Source organism: Bombina bombina, chromosome 1, assembly GCF_027579735.1.
Source record: "Bombina bombina isolate aBomBom1 chromosome 1, aBomBom1.pri, whole genome shotgun sequence".
Classification (NCBI taxonomy): domain Eukaryota; kingdom Metazoa; phylum Chordata; class Amphibia; order Anura; family Bombinatoridae; genus Bombina; species Bombina bombina.
In genome coordinates, this window is record NC_069499.1 from 466,352,580 (window position 1) to 466,374,491 (window position 21,912).

Sequence of the window (21,912 nt, forward strand, 5' to 3'; positions counted from 1 at the left end):
CTTTGTTTATACTTTAATTACACCTAGGGAAGGGTTAATTTTAACAAGGAGCTTATAGAGGACATTACTTTACGCCCTGTTTATCCATTTTTTATTATCAGAAATTTAGAAGTTGAAATTTTATAAAGTATATAAATCTAGTAATGTTAATTGTGCAAAGCTGGGGAATGGGTAGTGAAGGCATTATCTATCTTTTTAAACATTTTTAGTGTAGACTGTCCCTTTAACATGACACACATGGATTAAATGACAAACATCCTACATAACATAACACCTGGTGTGCAAACAAGCTACATGCAACATAATTATAGTCTTATAAATCCATTTATAATTTGTGCTTTGTGACCAAACTTTAAATCAGACTGACTCTACAGAATAGTTGAAGAAATCAGAATCTCTTATTTTGACGTATGTGTAAGTTATAGCCAATTCCTTTTGAAACACAAGATAAGGTTCTCCTTTTGGTCAGATATAGGTTTCCAAGCCAGAAATTGCACAGCATTAGGTTCATTTCATAAGTTGGTACCAACATTTTTTTAATGACACACACAAAGAGTTGATAATGTAAACAAACATACTAATAAAGCTATAAGGGCAAATAAGTTACTGATATGCAACGGTCACATATAATCAGATTAAACTATGCAAAGCTGTTAGAATTAGCGTTTACCTGTTTTGTGGGCCATCACCAACCAAGTATTCAATAACTCTGTCCAATGCACCCCTTTCTCTTGGAAGTATTGGTCTTGCTAAAGGAGGCCCGGGAGGATGAACAGCTATAAAAACCACACAAAAAAATGCATGTATAAAACAGTGCAATTGGAATTTAAAAACATAATTTATGCTTTCCTGATAAATGTATTTCTTTCATTGTGGTGAGAATCCACGATACTGTACATTACTCCTGGGAATTACTGCCACTAGGAGGAAGCAAAGAATCCCAAACACCAAGAGCTCTATAAGCCCCCCCCCCCCCACACAAACTCCCTGGTAAACTAATCTGACATATAGCCAAGCAAAAAGAGGTAAGGAAAAAATAAGAGAAAATAAACAGGATGGGGTCTTGTGGTCTCTTACCACCATGAAAGAAATTAATTTATCAAGTAAGCATAAACTATGTTTTCTTTTATACAGGCGGTCCAGGTTCCATTACTCCTGGAAACTAATACCCAAGCTGTGGAGTCCACGAGTAATGAAAAATAAGAGCAAGATAAAAATAAAATTTATGCTTACCTGATAAATGTTTTTCTTTCCGGGCATGAAGAGTCCACGACTTTATTCCAATTACTAGTGGGATATTAAACTCCTGGCCAGAAGGAGGAGGCAAAGAGCACCCCCAGCAGAGCTGTTAAGTGTCACTTCCCTTACCCATAACCCCCAGTCATTCGGCCAAAGGGAAATGGAAAAAGATAACACAAAGCATAGAGGTGCATGGGGTTTACACAAAAAAAACTGATGTCTTAAAATAAATAAGGGTGGGGTCGTGGACTCTCCATGCCCGGAAATAAATACATTTATCAGGTAATAAAGTAATTTTGTTTTCTTTCCTAAGGTATGAATAGTCCACAACTTCATTCCAATTTCTAGTGGTAACCAATACCCAAGCTAGAGGACACAAAATAAACAAGGAGGGAGGAGAACAAGACAGGCAGACCTAAACTGAAGGCACCACCGCTTGAATAACTTTTCTCCCAAAAGAAGCCTCAGAAGAGGCAAAAGTATGAAACTTGGAAAATTTGGGAAAAGTATGCAAAGAGGACCATGTAGCTGCCTTGCAGATTTGCTCCACAGATGCTTCATTTTTGAAAGCCCAGGAAGAGGAGACAGCCCTAGTAGAATGAGCCGTAATTCTCTTAGGAGGTTGTTGTCCAGCTGTCTTATAAGACAGCCTGATAACACTTCGCAACCAGAGAGAAAGGGAAGCAGAAGTTGCCTACTGACCCTTACGCTTTTTAGAGAAAACTACTAACAGGACAGAAGGTTGACGAAAATCTTTAGTAGCATGAAGGTAAAATTTTAAAGCACGCACAACATCCAAGTTATGTAAAAGACGTTCCTTCTGGGAAGGAGGATTGGGACAAAAAGAAGAAAACAATTTCCTGATTAATATTGCGATCCAACACTACCTTAGGAAGAAATCCTAGTTTAGTACGAAGGACTGTCTTATCTGCATAAAATAGAAGGTAAGGAGAATCACACTGCAGAGCTGACAGTTCATAAACCTTGCAAGCAGAACGAAAAGCAAGAAGAAATAAAACCTTCCAGGATAACAATTTAATATCAACTGAGTGCATTGGCTCAAACTGAGCCTGCTGCAAACCTTTAAGAACAAGGTTAAGACTCCAAGGAGGAGAAACCGGTTTAAACACAGGCTGAATTCTGAACAGGGCCTGAACAAAAGATTGGACATCTGGCAGATCTGCCAGATGCTTGTGCAAGAAGATAGAAAGAGCAGAAATCTGACCCTACAGAGTACTGACTGACAATCCCTTCTCCAGACCCTTCTGAAGAAAAGACAAGATTTTGGGAACCCTGACCCTACTCAAAGAGAAACCCTTTGATTCACACCAAGATAGGTATTTGCGCCATACCTAATGGTAAATCTTACGAGTAACAGGTTTACGAGCCTGGTATCAATTACCGAATCAGAAAAAACACGCCTAGCCAAAAATAGGCGTTCAATCTCCAAGCAGTCAGCTTTAGAGAATCTAAATTGGGGAGGGGGAAATTGGGAAGAGATGACATCTTCACCAGATCCGCGAACCAGATCCTGCAATGCCATGCAGGAGCTATTAGAATCAGAGAAACTCTCCTGTTTGATACGAGCAATGACTCGTGGAAGAAGAGCAAACAGAAGAAACAAGTATGCCAGATTGAAGGTCCTAGGATCCGCCAGAGCATCTATCAAAGCGGCTTGAGGATCTCTCGACCTTCAACCGTACCTTGCAACCTTGGCGTTTTGACGAAAAGCCATCAGATCCAACTCCAGAAATCCCCACTTGAGGGTTATCCTTGAGAACACTTCCTGGTGGAGAGCCCACTCCCCGGGATGAAAGGTCGGTCTGTTTAGAAGATCCATCTCCCAGTTGGCCACCCCTGGGATGTGGATGGCAGACAGAAGACTATCGAGAGCTTCCGCCCACTGAGGTTGTCCGATTGGAATCTGATAAACCGAACTAAAGATAATTAAGGCCAAGCTGTCAAGTCATTGAAGATTGCTCTCAACTCCAAGATGTTTATGGGAAGAGAAGACTCCTCCCGAGACCATAGACCCTGAGCTTTGAGAGAGCGCCAAACTGCTCCCCAGCCTCACAGGCTGGCGTCCGTGGTCACAATCACCCAAGAAGGTCTTAGGAAGCAAGTGCCTCAGGATAGATGATCCTGAGAAATACACCATGAAAGATTATTTCTTGTTATAGGATCCAGATCTATCCTCTGTGATAGATCTGAATGGTCTCCGTTCCATTGACTGAGCATGCATAGTTGCAGATGTCTCACATGGAACCGAGCAAAAGGAATGATGTCCATGAAAGCCACCATCAGACCAATCACCTCCATGCATTGAGTCACTGATGGCGGAATAGCAGACTGTAGAGAAAGGCACGACGCAATAAGTTTGGATCTTCTGGCATCCGTCAGAAAAGTCTTTATGGACAGGGAATCTTTTAAAGTTCCAAAGAAACAAACCCTTGTAGCTGGAAAAAGGGAACTCTTTTCCAGATTCACTTCCCACCGGTGGGAACGTAGAAAAGACAATATCTCTGTATGAGATTTTGCTAGATGAAAAGAGGATGCCTGAACCAAGATGTCGTCCAGGTAAGGCGCCACCACAATTCCCTGAGATCTGACCACTGCCAAGAGCCCCCAGAACCTTTGTGAATATTGTGGGTGCTGTGGCAAGCCCAAAGTGAAATGCAACAAATTGGAAATGCTTGCACAGAAAGGCAAATCTCAGAAACCGGTGATGATCCCTGTGAATGAGAACATGAAGATATGCGTCCTTCAGGTCTATGGTCGTCATGAACTGACCCTCTTGGACCAAGGGAAGAATGGAATGAATGGTTTCCATTTTGAAGGACGGAACCCTGAGGAATTTGTTTAGACACAAAGTCCCAAGTGGGAAGGAAAGTTCCCACCCTTTTTGGAACCACAAAAACAGAATTTATGTTTACCTGATAAATTACTTTCTCCAACGGTGTGTCCGGTCCACGGCGTCATCCTTACTTGTGGGATATTCTCTTCCCCAACAGGAAATGGCAAAGAGCCCAGCAAAGCTGGTCACATGATCCCTCCTAGGCTCCGCCTTCCCCAGTCATTCGACCGACGTAAAGGAGGAATATTTGCATAGGAGAAACCATATGATACCGTGGTGACTGTAGTTAAAGAAAATAAATTATCAGACCTGATTAAAAAACCAGGGCGGGCCGTGGACCGGACACACCGTTGGAGAAAGTAATTTATCAGGTAAACATAAATTCTGGTTTCTCCAACATAGGTGTGTCCGGTCCACGGCGTCATCCTTACTTGTGGGAACCAATACCAAAGCTTTAGGACACGGATGAAGGGAGGGAGCAAATCAGGTCACCTAGATGGAAGGCACCACGGCTTGCAAAACCTTTCTCCCAAAAATAGCCTCAGAAGAAGCAAAAGTATCAAACTTGTAAAATTTAGTAAAAGTGTGCAGTGAAGACCAAGTCGCTGCCTTACATATCTGATCAACAGAAGCCTCGTTCTTGAAGGCCCATGTGGAAGCCACAGCCCTAGTGGAATGAGCTGTGATTCTTTCAGGAGGCTGCCGTCCGGCAGTCTCATAAGCCAATCTGATGATGCTTTTAATCCAAAAAGAGAGAGAGGTAGAAGTTGCTTTTTGACCTCTCCTTTTACCAGAATAAACAACAAACAAGGAAGATGTTTGTCTAAAATCCTTTGTAGCATCTAAATAGAATTTTAGAGCACGAACAACATCCAAATTGTGCAACAAACGTTCCTTCTTTGAAACTGGATTCGGACACAAAGAAGGCACGACTATCTCCTGGTTAATGTTTTTGTTAGAAACAACTTTCGGAAGAAAACCAGGTTTAGTACGTAAAACCACCTTATCTGCATGGAACACCAGATAAGGAGGAGAACACTGCAGAGCAGATAATTCTGAAACTCTTCTAGCAGAAGAAATTGCAACCAAAAACAAAACTTTCCAAGATAATAACTTAATATCAACGGAATGTAAGGGTTCAAACGGAACCCCCTGAAGAACTGAAAGAACTAAATTGAGACTCCAAGGAGGAGTCAAAGGTTTGTAAACAGGCTTGATTCTAACCAGAGCCTGAACAAAGGCTTGAACATCTGGCACAGCTGCCAGCTTTTTGTGAAGTAACACAGACAAGGCAGAAATCTGTCCCTTCAAGGAACTTGCAGATAATCCTTTCTCCAAACCTTCTTGAAGAAAGGATAGAATCTTAGGAATTTTTACCTTGTCCCAAGGGAATCCTTTAGATTCACACCAACAGATATATTTTTTACATATTTTGTGGTAAATTTTTCTAGTTACAGGCTTTCTGGCCTGAACAAGAGTATCAATGACAGAATCTAAGAACCCTCGCTTTGATAAGATCAAGCGTTCAATCTCCAAGCAGTCAGTTGGAGTGAGACCAGATTCGGATGTTCGAACGGACCTTGAACAAGAAGGTCTCGTCTCAAAGGTAGCTTCCATGGTGGAGCCGATGACATATTCACCAGGTCTGCATACCAAGTCCTGCGTGGCCACGCAGGAGCTATCAAGATCACCGATGCCCTCTCCTGATTGATCCTGGCTACCAGCCTGGGGATGAGAGGAAACGGCGGGAATACATAAGCTAGTTTTAAGGTCCAAGGTGCTACTAGTGCATCTACTAGAGTTGCCTTGGGATCCCTGGATCTGGACCCGTAGCAAGGAACCTTGAAGTTCTGACGAGAGGCCATCAGATCCATGTCTGGAATGCCCCACAATTGAGTAATTTGGGCAAAGATTTCCGGATGGAGTTCCCACTCCCCCGGATGAAATGTCTGACGACTCAGAAAATCCGCTTCCCAATTTTCCACTCCTGGGATGTGGATTGCAGACAAGTGGCAGGAGTGAGTCTCCGCCCATTGAATGATTTTGGTCACTTCTTCCATCGCCAGGGAACTCCTTGTTCCCCCCTGATGGTTGATGTACGCAACAGTCGTCATGTTGTCTGATTGAAACCGTATGAACTTGGCCTTTGCTAGCTGAGGCCAAGCCTTGAGAGCATTGAATATCGCTCTCATTTCCAGAATATTTATCGGGAGAAGAGATTCTTCCCGAGACCAAAGACCCTGAGCTTTCAGGGGTCCCCAGACCGCGCCCCAGCCCACCAGACTGGCGTCGGTCGTGACAATGACCCACTCTGGTCTGCGGAAGCTCATCCCCTGTGACAGGTTGTCCAGGGACAGCCACCAACGGAGTGAATCTCTGGTCCTCTGATCTACTTGTATCGTCGGAGACAAGTCTGTATAGTCCCCATTCCACTGACTGAGCATGCACAGTTGTAATGGTCTTAGATGAATTCGCGCAAAAGGAACTATGTCCATTGCCGCAACCATCAAACCTATTACTTCCATGCACTGTGCTATGGAAGGAAGAGGAACAGAATGAAGTATTTGACAAGAGTTTAGAAGTTTTGATTTTCTGGCCTCTGTCAGAAAAATCCTCATTTCTAAGGAGTCTATTATTGTTCCCAAGAAGGGAACCCTTGTTGACGGAGATAGAGAACTTTTTTCTACGTTCACTTTCCACCCGTGAGATCTGAGAAAGGCCAGGACAATGTCCGTGTGAGCCTTTGCTTGAGGAAGGGACGACGCTTGAATCAGAATGTCGTCCAAGTAAGGTACTACTGCAATGCCCCTTGGTCTTAGCACCGCTAGAAGGGACCCTAGTACCTTTGTGAAAATCCTTGGAGCAGTGGCTAATCCGAACGGAAGTGCCACAAACTGGTAATGCTTGTCCAGGAATGCGAACCTTAGGAACCGATGATGTTCCTTGTGGATAGGAATATGTAGATACGCATCCTTTAAATCCACCGTGGTCATGAATTGACCTTCCTGGATGGAAGGAAGAATTGTTCGAATGGTTTCCATTTTGAACGATGGAACCTTGAGAAACTCGTTTAGGATCTTGAGATCTAAGATTGGTCTGAATGTTCCCTCTTTTTTGGGAACTACGAACAGATTGGAGTAGAACCCCATCCCTTGTTCTCCTAAAGGAACAGGATGAATCACTCCCATTTTTAACAGGTCTTCTACACAATGTAAGAATGCCTGTCTTTTTATGTGGTCTGAAGACAATTGAGACCTGTGGAACCTCCCCCTTGGGGGAAGCCCCTTGAATTCCAGAAGATAACCTTGGGAGACTATTTCTAGTGCCCAAGGATCCAGAACATCTCTTGCCCAAGCCTGAGCGAAGAGAGAGAGTCTGCCCCCCACCAGATCCGGTCCCGGATCGGGGGCCAACATCTCATGCTGTCTTGGTAGCAGTGGCAGGTTTCTTGGCCTGCTTTCCTTTGTTCCAGCCTTGCATTGGTCTCCAGGCTGGCTTGGCTTGAGAAGTATTACCCTCTTGCTTAGAGGACGTAGCACTTGGGGCTGGTCCGTTTCTGCGAAAGGGACGAAAATTAGGTTTATTTTTGGCCTTGAAAGACCTATCCTGAGGAAGGGCGTGGCCCTTGCCCCCAGTGATATCAGAGATAATCTCTTTCAAGTCAGGGCCAAACAGCGTTTTCCCCTTGAAAGGAATGTTAAGCAATTTGTTCTTGGAAGACGCATCCGCTGACCAAGATTTTAACCAAAGCGCTCTGCGCGCCACAATAGCAAAACCAGAATTTTTCGCCGCTAACCTAGCCAATTGCAAAGTGGCGTCTAGGGTGAAAGAATTAGCCAATTTGAGAGCATGAATTCTGTCCATAATCTCCTCATAAGAAGAAGAATTATTATTGAGCGCCTTTTCTAGCTCATCGAACCAGAAACACGCTGCTGTAGTGACAGGAACAATGCATGAAATTGGTTGTAGAAGGTAACCTTGCTGAACAAACATCTTTTTAAGCAAACCTTCTAATTTTTTATCCATAGGATCTTTGAAAGCACAACTATCTTCTATGGGTATAGTGGTGCGTTTGTCTGCCATAAGTCCTTTCTGGGGTCGACCATAGGAAACAATTTTTTAAATATGGGGGGAGGGACGAAAGGTATACCGGGCCTTTCCCATTCTTTATTTACAATGTCCGCCACCCGCTTGGGTATAGGAAAAGCTTCGGGGGGCCCCGGGACCTCTAGGAACTTGTCCATTTTACATAGTTTCTCTGGAATGACCAAATTCTCACAATCATCCAGAGTGGATAACACCTCCTTAAGCAGAGCGCGGAGATGTTCCAATTTAAATTTAAATGTAATCACATCAGGTTCAGCTTGTTGAGAAATTTCCCCTGAATCTGAAATTTCACCCTCAGACAAAACCTCCCTGGCCCCCTCAGACTGGTGTAGGGGCCCTTCAGAACCAATATCATCAGCGTCCTCATGCTCTTCAGTATTTTCTAAAACAGAGCAGTCGCGCTTTCGCTGATAAGTGGGCATTTTGGCTAAAATGTTTTTGATAGAATTATCCATTACAGCCGTTAATTGTTGCATAGTAAGGAGTATTGGCGCGCTAGATGTACTAGGGGCCTCCTGTGTGGGCAAGACTGGTGTAGACGAAGGAGGGGATGATGCAGTACCATGCTTACTCCCCTCACTTGAGGAATCATCTTGGGCATCATTTTCTCTAAATTTTGTGTCACATAAATCACATCTATTTAAATGAGAAGGAACCTTGGCTTCCCCACATTCAGAACACAGTCTATCTGGTAGTTCAGACATGTTAAACAGGCAAAAACTTGATAACAAAGTACAAAAAACGTTTTAAAATAAACCGTTACTGTCACTTTAAATTTTAAACTGAACACACTTTATTACTGCAATTGCGAAAAAGTATGAAGGAATTGTTCAAAATTCACCAAAATTCGTGGAGATGTTGCCTGTACAACGGCAAAGAGAATGACTGGGGAAGGCGGAGCCTAGGAGGGATCATGTGACCAGCTTTGCTGGGCTCTTTGCCATTTCCTGTTGGGGAAGAGAATATCCCACAAGTAAGGATGACGCCGTGGACCGGACACACCTATGTTGGAGAAAAGATTTGAATAGAATCCTAGACTCTGTTCCTCTACAGGAACTGGAACAATCACCACCAGGGAAGATAGGTCCCTTATGCAATTTAAGAAGCCATCTCCTTACCTGGTTTGCAGATAACCTTGATAGGATAAATCTGCCCCTGGGAGGAGAAGTCTTGAAACCTATTCTGTAACCCTGGGATACTATGTCCACAGCAGAAGGTTCTAAAACATTTCATATCCAAGCCTGAAAAAAAAAGGAAAAAGTCTGCCCCCTACCTGATCCAGGACAGGACCGGAGACCATCCCTTCATGCTGATTTAGAATCAATGGAAGGCTTCTTGGTTTGCTGCCCATTATTCTAAGGATGACTGGAGCTCCATGAGGTCTTGGATTGCTACGGCTTGGAAGAGGAGGTGGAAGATCTGTCCTTTGAAATTACAAAAGGAATGAAAATGAGAATTCTGGCGGCCCTTAGGTCTATTTTTCTTGTCCCTTTCCACCCATAATCTCAGAGATGATCTCTGCCAAACCCGGACCAAATAAGGTTTTACCCTTATAAGGTAAAGACAAAAGCTTGGATTTGGAAGTTACATCAGCCGAACATGATTTTGACCACAAAGCTCTTCGAGCTAAAACCGCAGTTCGACATTTTGGCATCACAGATAAAGGTATTGGCCAGCTTAAGAGCCTTGATCCTATCCTGGATCTCCTCTATAGTAGTCTCTTCGGAATTAGTTCAGACAAAGCATCACACCAATAAGACGCTGCTCCCGCAAACCGTAGAAATGCTTGCAGCAGGCTGCCACTTTATTCCCAGGTGAATGTACATCTTTAAGTAAGCCTCCAGCTTCTTATCCATGGGATCCTTGAAAGAACAATATAGGAATAGTAGTTATTTTAGCTAGAGTAGAAATAGCTCCTTCTACCTTAGGTACAGTGTGCGACGAGTCATGAATGGAGTCAGCAACAGGAAACATCTTTTTAAAAATGCGTAGACAGAACCTCCTTTAGATTTAAAATTGAGCATCTGCGTTTTTTATTAAACAAGGGTTCCTCCGCTGAAGGAGGTTTAGAAACTGAAGTTTCTGACTCAGAAAGTTTACTCTCTGAAGCTACAGAGGTTGACATAGTAGCTAAATCCGACAAATATTTAGATGACTCTAGGTCAGGAGAACTATGTTTAACCTCTTATGCTTGCGGTCTTGAGTGCCTTACCTCCCTCTAGCACAGTGGTTCTCAACCGAAGTGACCTCAAGGCCCGGTTAATTTGAGTTGGACATGTCCAGGGCCCGGTAGTGGACATGTCCAGGACCCGGTAATTTTATATATATATATATATATATATATATATATATATATATATTTATAGTAAGCAGCAGAAGCGGGCTGATCAGTCAGGCAAATAGGACCTGGGCCAAGGGACCAGCAAGTAGGGGGCCCTCAAATGGCATCTCCACGGATCCTGGTGCGTTCCTTAAAGGGATACTGAACCCAATTTTTTCCTTTTGTGATTCAGATAGAACATGCAATTTTAAGCAACTTTCTAATTTACTCCTATTTTCAATTTTTCTTTGTTCTCTTGCTATCTTTATTTGAAAAAGGCATCTAAGCTATTTTTTTGTTTAGACCCTGGACAGCACTTCTTTATTGGTGGGTGAATTTATCCACCAATCAGCAAGAACAACCCAGGTTGTTCACCAAAAATGGGCCGGAATTTAAACTTACATTCTTGATTTTTAAATAAAGATACCAAGAGAATGAAGAACATTTGATAATAGGAGTAAAAAAGAAAGTTGCTTAAAATGTAATGCTCTATGTGAATCACAAAAGAAAAAAATTTGGGTTCAGTGTCCCTTTAAGCTGGAGTTTTCAGTTGCCCTATCAGTAACTAAGCAGTTAAGTGTGGGTTTAGTGGGGGCCCTGGAGTGTGTGGTCCTGCCGGGGGTCTGTTGCTGTGAGGGCCATGGAGTGTGGGGTCTGGCCCTGAAGGTTGGAGGCCCTTTCTCTGGCCCATGTTGGGAGTCCTGGCACTGGAGGTTGAGGGGCATGTTGGGGGCAGGGCAGGGCAGGGAGGCTACCATGTTCATTTGCATAGCATTGAATACATTTGGGTCAGTGTGAGACAGTTTTCTTAGGGCCTTGATTGGTCTCAGTGTGCCCCTGGTGTGCAGTGGGGGCATGACAGGTCAGGGCCCACCAGCAGGGCTATCATGGCCCGGTACTGGGCCACGGCCCGGCTGTTGAGAAACCAGGCTCTAGCAGACACCGCAGATTGTAACTGCGCTGCAAAGTCCGCAGGAAAAAAGCCCCCTCCAGATTTAGGATTAGTTGAGCCGCGGGGAACTGCATGTGGAACGCATAATGTAGAAAGGGTAGTAATCTCTTGGGACACAGATTCCCAAGAGGTAGACGGCTCAGAGGGGCTAATAGCGCTATGAGTATTAGCAGGCTTGTCTACCTTCTTAGACTTTAAAACAATGCTTAGGCAAATAAAACAAAATTAAGCATGTGGCAAACCACGGCCTCCTGACAATATAAACAGGAATTATTAATCAGTACAGAAGGAGCGGAACCTTCGGATGTAGTATCAGAGTCCTCCATAGCTAAGATATATCCACAGAAGGACAGACAAAAAAAGAATGCTTTTATTCAAAAAATGGCACCTTTATAATCCCAATGGCTGGGGCATTCACCACCTCCTAGACCAAGACAGCTAACCGTGAACACACTCTCCTTAGGAGTGAAGTCCGCAGCAGGATCGTAGAAATATGAAAAAAACGCAGCCGGTCACGTGGTGCATATGACAGGACTTCCCAGCTATGAAAAAGGCGCTAAGCTATTATGAGCTGCGCAACACTCAAAAACGAAAGTGAAGCCTGTTTGTTCCAAGCCAAAAGCACACAGAGGTCTATGAGCCCAAAAACTCACATTAAAGCAGTTATAAATAACCCCTAGCTGTTCAAATCTCCCTGAAGAAGATATTAACTCTTGATCCTACCAAGGCAAAAAGGATCCACACTGCGACCATGTATAGCAGAAGTGTATATATAAAACGGTCTTACTCTCCAGGATCCATGCTGTAGAACAGGTACAGCCTCTCAAGTGTGATAGTCTTGCGGCGACGCTCTGACATGGACTTGACTAGTTTCACTGCTTGCTGTTACACACTCAACACTGATTGCTCAGGAGCTGTTAGGCAACAGTCTGGATGGGTTTGCAGAAAAACTTTCCCTGCATCTCCAGACTCTAACTTTCATCAATACTCTCACTGAGAGGTTGACATGATTACTTAAAACTCCAGTCCTTTCTTGAAGAGAACATACCCATTACAGGACTATCCAAATCTTCTGACACTTCTCTGCCACCTCCTATAGTGACGAAAGACAAAGAATGACTGGGGGATAAGGGAAGTGGGAGGGATATTTAAGCCTTTGCCTGAGATGGCTTTGCCTCCTCCTAGTGGCCAGTTGTTTTATTTCCCAACAGTAAGGAATGAAGTCGTGGACTCTCCCTGCCTTATGGAAGGAAATCCCCACACTTTTTTTAAACAGTACATTGTAATATGTAATATCTGAAATAAAAGATCTTAAAAAAAAGCCTTGAAAGATAAAACGTAAACATTAAAAATTCTTTGTTTTTTTCCCCCTAAAACAAACTAATAGTTCACTATTCCGGTGCATGTTAATAATTTACCTATAGTGAACAGTTCATTAGTTGCTTTTACCTAAAATTTGCTTAATTGCTTTTCAGATTCATATGTCTCATGAGCAATGCATCATAGTATTCATGCTGGTATAGACAACAGTAATTAATACAAACATCAAAGCAATCATTGTAGGACGAATGGTCATTTCCACAGGCCTGGCATAGTTTCAACTACCTGCTGGTTATTAATTTTCAAACATATGGGTACTCTGTGCTAAGGAGTGATACAATTAATTTTCTTCAATTAAAAAATGATGTTAAGTATGAATCTAATGTAATAAGATCCATTTGGCATTTAGATAGCCAGGCAAATTTGTAGGATATATTTTTGGAAGAATAAGCAAATATGTATGTTGCATTAAACTACCTAAAAACAGAATTTATGCTTACCTGATAAATTACTTTCTCCAACGGTGTGTCCGGTCCACGGCGTCATCCTTACTTGTGGGATATTCTCTTCCCCAACAGGAAATGGCAAAGAGCCCAGCAAAGCTGGTCACATGATCCCTCCTAGGCTCCGCCTACCCCAGTCATTCGACCGACGTACAGGAGGAAATATGCATAGGAGAAACCATATGATACCGTGGTGACTGTAGTTAGAGAAAATAATTCATCAGACCTGATTAAAAAAACCAGGGCGGGCCGTGGACCGGACACACCGTTGGAGAAAGTAATTTATCAGGTAAGCATAAATTCTGTTTTCTCCAACATAGGTGTGTCCGGTCCACGGCGTCATCCTTACTTGTGGGAACCAATACCAAAGCTTTAGGACACGGATGAAAGGAGGGAGCAAATCAGGTCACCTAAATGGAAGGCACCACAGCTTGCAAAACCTCTCTCCCAAAAATAGCCTCTGAAGAAGCAAAAGTATCAAATTTGTAAAATTTGGCAAGTGTGCAGTGAAGACCAAGTCGCTGCCTTACATATCTGGTCAACAGAAGCCTCGTTCTTGAAGGCCCATGTGGAAGCCACAGCCCTAGTGGAATGAGCTGTGATTCTTTCAGGAGGCTGCCGTCCGGCAGTCTCATAAGCCAATCGGATAATGCTTTTAAGCCAAAAAGAAAGAGAGGTAGAAGTTGCCTTTTGACCTCTCCTTTTACCAGAATAAACAACAAACAAAGAAGATGTTTGTCTGAAATCTTTAGTGGCCTCTAAATAGAATTTTAGAGCACGGACTACGTCCAAATTGTGTAACAAACGTTCCTTCTTTGAAACTGGATTCGGACACAAAGAAGGTACAACTATCTCCTGGTTAATATTCTTGTTGGAAACAACTTTCGGAAGAAAACCAGGCTTAGTACGCAAAACCACCTTATCTGCATGGAACACCAGATAGGGCGGAGAACACTGCAGAGCAGATAACTCAGAAACTCTTCTAGCAGAAGAAATTGCAACCAAAAACAAAACTTTCCAATATAATAACTTAATATCTACGGAATGTAAGGGTTCAAACGGAACCCCTTGAAGAACTGAAAGAACTAGATTAAGACTCCAGGGAGGAGTCAAAGGTCTGTAAACAGGCTTGATTCTAACCAGAGCCTGAACAAACGCTTGAACGTCTGGCACAGCTGCCAGCCTTTTGTGAAGTAAAACAGATAAAGCAGAGATCTGTCCCTTCAGAGAACTTGCAGATAATTCTTTCTCCAAACCTTCTTGTAGAAAGGATAGAATCTTAGGAATTTTTATCTTGTTCCAGGGTAATCCTTTAGATTCACACCAACAGATATATTTTTAAACACCAAAAAACTCTTAGCCATCTCCGTGGAGATGTTGCCTGTGCAACGGCAAAGAGAATGACTGGGGTAGGCGGAGCCTAGGAGGGATCATGTGACCAGCTTTGCTGGGCTCTTTGCCATTTCCTGTTGGGGAAGAGAATATCCCACAATTAAGGATGACGCCGTGGACCGGACACACCTATGTTGGAGAAATTATACTTTAATTGCCCATAGAATCCTATAATACATACTGCTCAGAGAGGGCATTTTAAGTCCAAATTAACACAACACATACAGTTAAGGAATATATATATATATATATATATATATATGTTTTAAAATCATTTCATACAGTCTCTGATTTAGAAAGTTTGAAAATCATGGAATAGTAAAGGCCAGGCTGTGGAGCACCTAGAAAAAATGACCCTGGCAAGTACGACTCACAAACCAAGAAAGCATATAAAGAAAAATGTATCAAGCCCAAAATATTGACTAATTCAAACATTTTAATTATGTGCATACAGTTTCTCTGAAGCAGGACGTAACTGCAGCTTCAAAAAGGTTTGAATAAATTGGCACTTAGTAGATGACCTGCCACTTAACTGCATTAGTCCAACTCCCAACAGAACACTGTTAAACACAACACCAAAGTGGATAGTGTTCACTTCTTCCAACCAACATGTCGAGCAGTGGGGGTTTCTATAACTGCCAAGATGGCTGTGAGATGGAATAGAATACAAAAATGCTCTAACCAGGGAGGATTTTCTTAAAATCAAATTGGATTTAAAAAAACAAATTGAAACCACTAGTTAGTAAGACTCAATTTGAATCATGGTTTTCTAAATTAATACATTAATTATAATTTAAAACTGGTAAACTGTCCTTTTCATTAAAACTATTTTCCGCTTTAATTTGTTCCAAACTATCTATTTTACTTTATTTTGGCATTTGAAATGGCTGTTTTTCCCTGTTGTATCTATACCTATTCAAAAAGTTTCTATATTTGAGAATAGGCTAACGAGAGCCAGTGTAAACACAGCCAGCAGATGAAATTTCACTTCCAGTAGGAGGAAACAGCGATAAGCAATAAAAAGGAAATTTATGCTTACCTGATAAATTTATTTCTTTAGAATATGACGAGTCCAAGGATTTCATCCTTACTTATGGGATATCGCCTCCTGGTCAGCAGGAGGAGGCAAAGAGCACCACAGCAGAGCTGTATATATAGCTCCTCCCTTCCCTCCCACTCCAGTCATTCGACCGAAGTTAGGAAGAGAAAGGAAAAGCCAAGGTGCAGAGGTGACTGAAGTTTTAACAAAAATAAAGATCTGTCTTAGAAAATGACAGGGTGGGCCGTGAACTCGTCATATAGTAAAAGAAATAAATTTATCAGGTAAGCATAAATTTCCTTTTCTTTTACAAGATATGACGAGTCCACGGATTTCATCCTTACTTATGGGATACAATACCAAAGCTATAGGACACGGATGAATTGGAGGGACAAGACAGGAACCTAAACGGAAGACACCACTGCTTGAAGAACCTTTCTCTCAAAACCAGCCTCGGATGAGGCAAAAGTATCAAATTTGGAAAAAGTGTGAAGAGACTACCAAATTGCAGCCTTGCAAATCTGTTCAACAGAAGCATCATTTTTAAATGCCCATGAGGAAGCCACAGCCCTAGTAGAATGAGCTGTACTTCTTTCAGGAGGCTGCCGTCCAGCAGTCTCATATACAAAACGGATGATACTCTTCAGCCAGAAAGAAAGAGGTAGCCGTAGCTTTCTGACCCCTATGTTTCCCAGCAAAAACAACAAATAATGAATATGTTTGATGAAAATCCTTAGTCACCTGTAAGTAGAACTTCAAGACACGGACTACGTCCAAATTATGTAACAGACGCTCCCTTCTTAGAAGGATTAGGACACAAGGAAGGAACAAAAATTTCCTGATTAATATTTTTGTTAGAAACAACCTTAAGAATTAAACCAGGTATGGTACGTAACACCACCTTATCAGAATGGAAAATAAGATAAGGAGAATCACATTGTAATGCCGAAAGCTCAGAAACTCTGCGAGCAGAAGAAATAGCAACTAAAAATAAAACTTTCCAAGATAACTTAATATCTATGGAATGCATAGATTCAAACGGAACCCCTTGAAGAACATTTAGACCAATTACACCTCAGAGTTTGAATTTAATTCTTAACACAGGCCGGATTCTAGTCTAGGCCTGACAAAGACTGAACATCTGGAACATCTGCCAGACGCTTGTGGAGCAAAATAGACAAAGCAGAAATCTGTCCCTTTAAGGAACTCGCTGACAACCCTTTCACCAATCCTTCTTGGAGAAAAGATAAAATCCTTGGAATCCGAACCATACTCAATGAGTAGCCCTTGGATTTGCACCAATAAAGATATTTACGCCATATCTTATGATAAATCTTTCTAGTAACAGGTTTCTGTGCCTGAATCAAGGTATCAATGACCGATTCAGAGAACCACCGCTTAAATAAAATCAAGCGTTCAATCTCCAAGCAGTCAGCTGCAGAGAAATGAGATTCGGATGATGGAAAGGTCCCTGAATGAGAAGGTCCTGCCTCAATGGAAGCTTCCACAGAGGCAGAGATTACATGTCCACCAGATCGGCATACCAAGTCCTGCGCGGCCACGCAGGAGCGATTAGAATCACTGAAGCCTTTTCCTGTTTGATTTGAGCAATCACCCGGGGAAGGAGAGCAAACAGTGGAAACACATAAGCTAGGTTGAACGACCAAAGCATTTTTTTTTTGCATTTATCTAATGGAGAGCCTGTTTTACTTTTAAATAATGGAATAAAGAAATTGCCTTTTAAGCTAACCGGGACACACTGTTTTGTTTGCCTTTTGATCTATATTGCAAACGGGGAGGAGTTTGCTACCGGGTCCCACATTGCTACTGGAGCGCACGAAAAAAGGAAGTGTGCAGGAGAATTTTGACTCATGGAGAGCCGATTTAAGTCACTACCCGTCTGAGCAGCGTCCGCGAGTGTGGAGGTGGAATATAGCGGAACAGGGTAGTTCAAGTCACCAGGTAAGACCCGCGTTTCCTTGATGGAGCTCGCAATTTACTGAGGAAAAGAAAGGCGAGTAGAGGCGACCGCTTGAAGTTGCGGGGTAAGTGAACATTTTAATTACCTGTCTGACCGTTAATCCACTGAAGCTGCCAGGGTTTCATTTGATATTTAGAACTTGCTTCAATGTTTATCTGCACTTTCACGTCCTGTCTTATTATATGGTAAACTCTGAGCACTATACAAAAACTCTTTCTTTAGAAATAGCTCCCTCCACCTTAGGGATCGTTTGCCAAGAGTCCTGAACGGTGTCAGCTATAGGGTACATCTTCTTAAAAATAGGGGAAGGTGAAAACGGAATACCTGGTCTTTCCCATTCCCGTGTAACAATTTCCGTCATTCTTTTAGGGACCGGAAAAACATCAGAGTAAGAAGGAATTTCTAAGTATTTATCCATCTTACACAATTTCTCTGGAGGTACCACAATAGAGTCACAGTCGTCCAGAGTCATCAAAACCTCCCGCAGTAACAGGCGGAGATGTTCAAGTTTAAATCTGAAGGACGTGACGTCCGAATCTGTCTGGGGTAATGCACTCGCTGAGTCAGACAGTTCCCCCTTAGAAAGAGTCTCCCTACCCCCCAATTCAGATGCCTGGGAAGGTACATTGGAGATAGCAATCAAAGCATCAGAAGTTGCAGGAACCATATGGGTTTCTGTCCTGTGCGTTTGCCCTGTAATATTGGCAACTTAGATAACACTTCTGTGAGAGTAGATGACATAACTGCAGCCATATCCTGCAAAGTGAAAGAAGCAGATGCCAATGAAGAACATGGCGTCGCTTGAGCGGGCGTTAAAGGCTGACGCTTGGGGAGAAAGTTGCGGCATACCCTGAATCTCTTCAGTCTGAGCACCTTGCTTAGACATCTTTATTAAAAAATATTTTTTCTTTACATCGTAAAGCTCTCTCAACACAAGTATCACAAAGTGTAACAGGGGTTTCCACAACAGCATCTAAACACATGGGACAGGTACTTTGCTCAATGTCCTCCATTGTAGCAGATGCAAAGTACAAACATTGTCAATCCCTGAAAAATAATCAGAACAGAAAGTGCAGCAAACAACATAATTTATGTAAGAACTTACCTGATAAATTCATTTCTTTCATATTAGCAAGAGTCCATGAGCTAGTGACGTATGGGATATACATTCCTACCAGGAGGGGCAAAGTTTCCCAAACCTCAAAATGCATATAAATACACCCCTCACCACACCCACAAATCAGTTTAACGAATAGCCAAGAAGTGGGGTGATAAGAAAAAAGTGCGAAAGCATAAAAAATAAGGAATTGGAATAATTGTGCTTTATACAAAAAAATCATAACCATCACAAAAAAGGGTGGGCCTCATGGACTCTTGCTATTATGAAAGAAATGAATTTATCAGGTAAGTTCTTACATAAATTATGTTTTCTTTCATGTAATTAGCAAGAGTCCATGAGCTAGTGACGTATGGGATAATGACTACCCAAGATGTGGATCTTTCCACGCAAGAGTCACTAGAGAGGGAGGGATAAAATAAAGACAGCCAATTCCTGCTGAAAATAATCCACACCCAAAATAAAGTTTAAATGAAAACATAAGCAGAAGATTCAAACTGAAACAGCTGCCTGAAGTACTTTTCTACCAAAAACTGCTTCAGAGAAGAAAACACATCAAAATGGTAGAGTTTAGTAAAAGTATGCAAAGAAGACCAAGTTGCTGATTTGCAAATCTGATCAACCGAAGCTTCATTCCTAAACGCCCAGGAAGTAGAAACTGACCTAGTAGAATGAGCTGTAATCCTCTGAGGCGGAGTTTTACCCGACTCAACATAGGCATGATGAATTAAATATTTCAACCAAGATGCCAAAGAAATGGCAGAAGCTTTCTGGCCTTTTCTAGAACCGGAAAAGATGACAAATAGACTAGAAGTCTTTCGGAAAGTCTTAGTAGCTTCAACATAATATTTCAAAGCTCTAACAACATCCAAAGAATGCAATGATTTCTCCTTAGAATTCTTAGGATTAGGGCATAATGAAGGAACTACAATTTCTCTACTAATGTTGTTGGAATTCACAACCTTAAGTAAAAATTTAAAAGAAGTTCGCAACACCGCCTTATCCTGATGAAAAATCAGAAAAGGAGACTCACAAGAAAGAGCAGACAATTCAGAGACTCTTCTGGCAGAAGAGATGGCCAAAAGGAACAAAACTTTCCAAGAAAGTAATTTAATGTCCAATGAAGGTTCAAACGGAGGAGCTTGAAGAGCCCCCAGAACCAAATTCAAACTCCAAGGAGGAGAAATTGACTTAATGACAGGTTTTATACGAACCAAGGCGTGTACAAAACAATGAATATCAGGAAGATTAGCAATCTTTCTGTGAAAAAGAACAGAAAGAGCAGAGATTTGACCTTCAAGGAACTTGCGGACAAACCTTTATCTAAACCATCCTGAAGAAACTGTAAAATTCTCGGAATTCTAAAAGAATGCCAGAAAAAAAGATGAGAAAGAAACCAAGAAATATAAGTCTTTCAGACTCTATAATATATCTCTCTAGATACAGATTTACGAGCCTGTAACATAGTATTAATCACAGAGTCAGAGAAACCTCTTTGACCAAGAATCAAGCGTTCAATCTCCATACCTTTAAATTTAAGGATTTGAGATCCTGATGGAAAAAAGGACCTTGCGACAGAAGGTCTGGTCTTAACGGAAGAGTCCACGGTTGGCAAGAGGCCATCCGGACAAGATCCGCATACAAAAACCTGTGAGGCCATGCCGGAGCTACCAGCAGAACAAACGAGCATTCCTTCAGAATCTTGGAGATTACTCTTGGAAGAAGAACTAGAGGCGGAAAGATATAGGCAGGATGATACTTCCAAGGAAGTGATAATGCAACCACTGCCTCCGCCTGAGGATCCCGGGATCTGGACCGATACCTGGGAAGTTTCTTGTTTAGATGAGAAGCCATCAGATCTATTTCTGGAAGTTCCCACATTTGAACAATCTGAAGAAATACCTCTTGCATCTGTTGAAACTACAGTCCAGGTCGGAAGAACAAAAGAAGCCCCCTGAACTAAACGATGGTGATCTGTCCACCACGTCAGAGAGTGTCGTACAATCAGTCTTAAAGATATTAATTGAGATATCTTTGTGTAATCCTTGCACCATTGATTCAGCATACAGAGCTGAAGAGGCCGCATGTGAAAACGAGCAAAGGGGATCGCGTCCGATGCCGCAGTCATAAGACCTAGAATTTCCATGCATAAGGCTACCGAAGGGAAAGATTGTGACTGAAGGTTTCGACAAGCTGATATCAACTTTAGAAGTCTCATGTCTAACAAAGATAGAGTCATGGATACTGAATCTATCTGAAAACCTAAAAAGGTTACCTAAGTCTGAGGAATCAATGAACTTTTTGGTAAATTGATCCTCCAACCATGATGTTGAAGAAACAACACAAGTCGATTCGAATGAGATTCTGCTAAATATGAAGACTGAGCAAGTACCAAGATATCGTCCAAATAAGGAATACCACAATACCCTGTTCTCTGATTACAGACAGAAGGGCACCGAGAACCTTCGTAAAAAAATTCTTGGAGCTGTAGCTAGGCCAAACGGCAGAGCCACAAACTGGTAATGCTTGTCTAGGAAAGAGAATCTCAGAAACTGATAGTGATCTGGATGAATCGGAATATGCAGATATGCATCCTGTAAATCTATAGTAGACATATAATGCCCTTGTTGAACAAAAACAGAATTTATGTTTACCTGATAAATTACTTTCTCCAACGGTGTGTCCGGTCCACGGCGTCATCCTTACTTGTGGGATATTCTCTTCCCCAACAGGAAATGGCAAAGAGCCCAGCAAAGCTGGTCACATGATCCCTCCTAGGCTCCGCCTACCCCAGTCATTCGACCGACGTTAAGGAGGAATATTTGCATAGGAGAAACCATATGATACCGTGGTGACTGTAGTTAAAGAAAATAAATTATCAGACCTGATTAAAAAACCAGGGCGGGCCGTGGACCGGACACACCGTTGGAGAAAGTAATTTATCAGGTAAACATAAATTCTGTTTTCTCCAACATAGGTGTGTCCGGTCCACGGCGTCATCCTTACTTGTGGGAACCAATACCAAAGCTTTAGGACAGGGATGAAGGGAGGGAGCAAATCAGGTCACCTAAATGGAAGGCACCACGGC

At 42.2% G+C, this 21,912-nt stretch overlaps 1 protein-coding gene across 1 annotated transcript in view; it reads right to left on the reverse strand.

Moving 5' to 3' along the window:
* The window catches only part of LNPK (lunapark, ER junction formation factor), a 587,422-nt gene that overhangs the window by 199,344 nt on the left and 366,166 nt on the right, over window positions 1-21,912 (reverse strand). Inside the window, exon 10 of the mRNA XM_053698475.1 lies at window positions 671-776. Within this exon, the coding sequence (XP_053554450.1) occupies window positions 671-776 (106 nt within the window). The remainder of the gene's footprint in view (window positions 1-670; window positions 777-21,912) is intronic.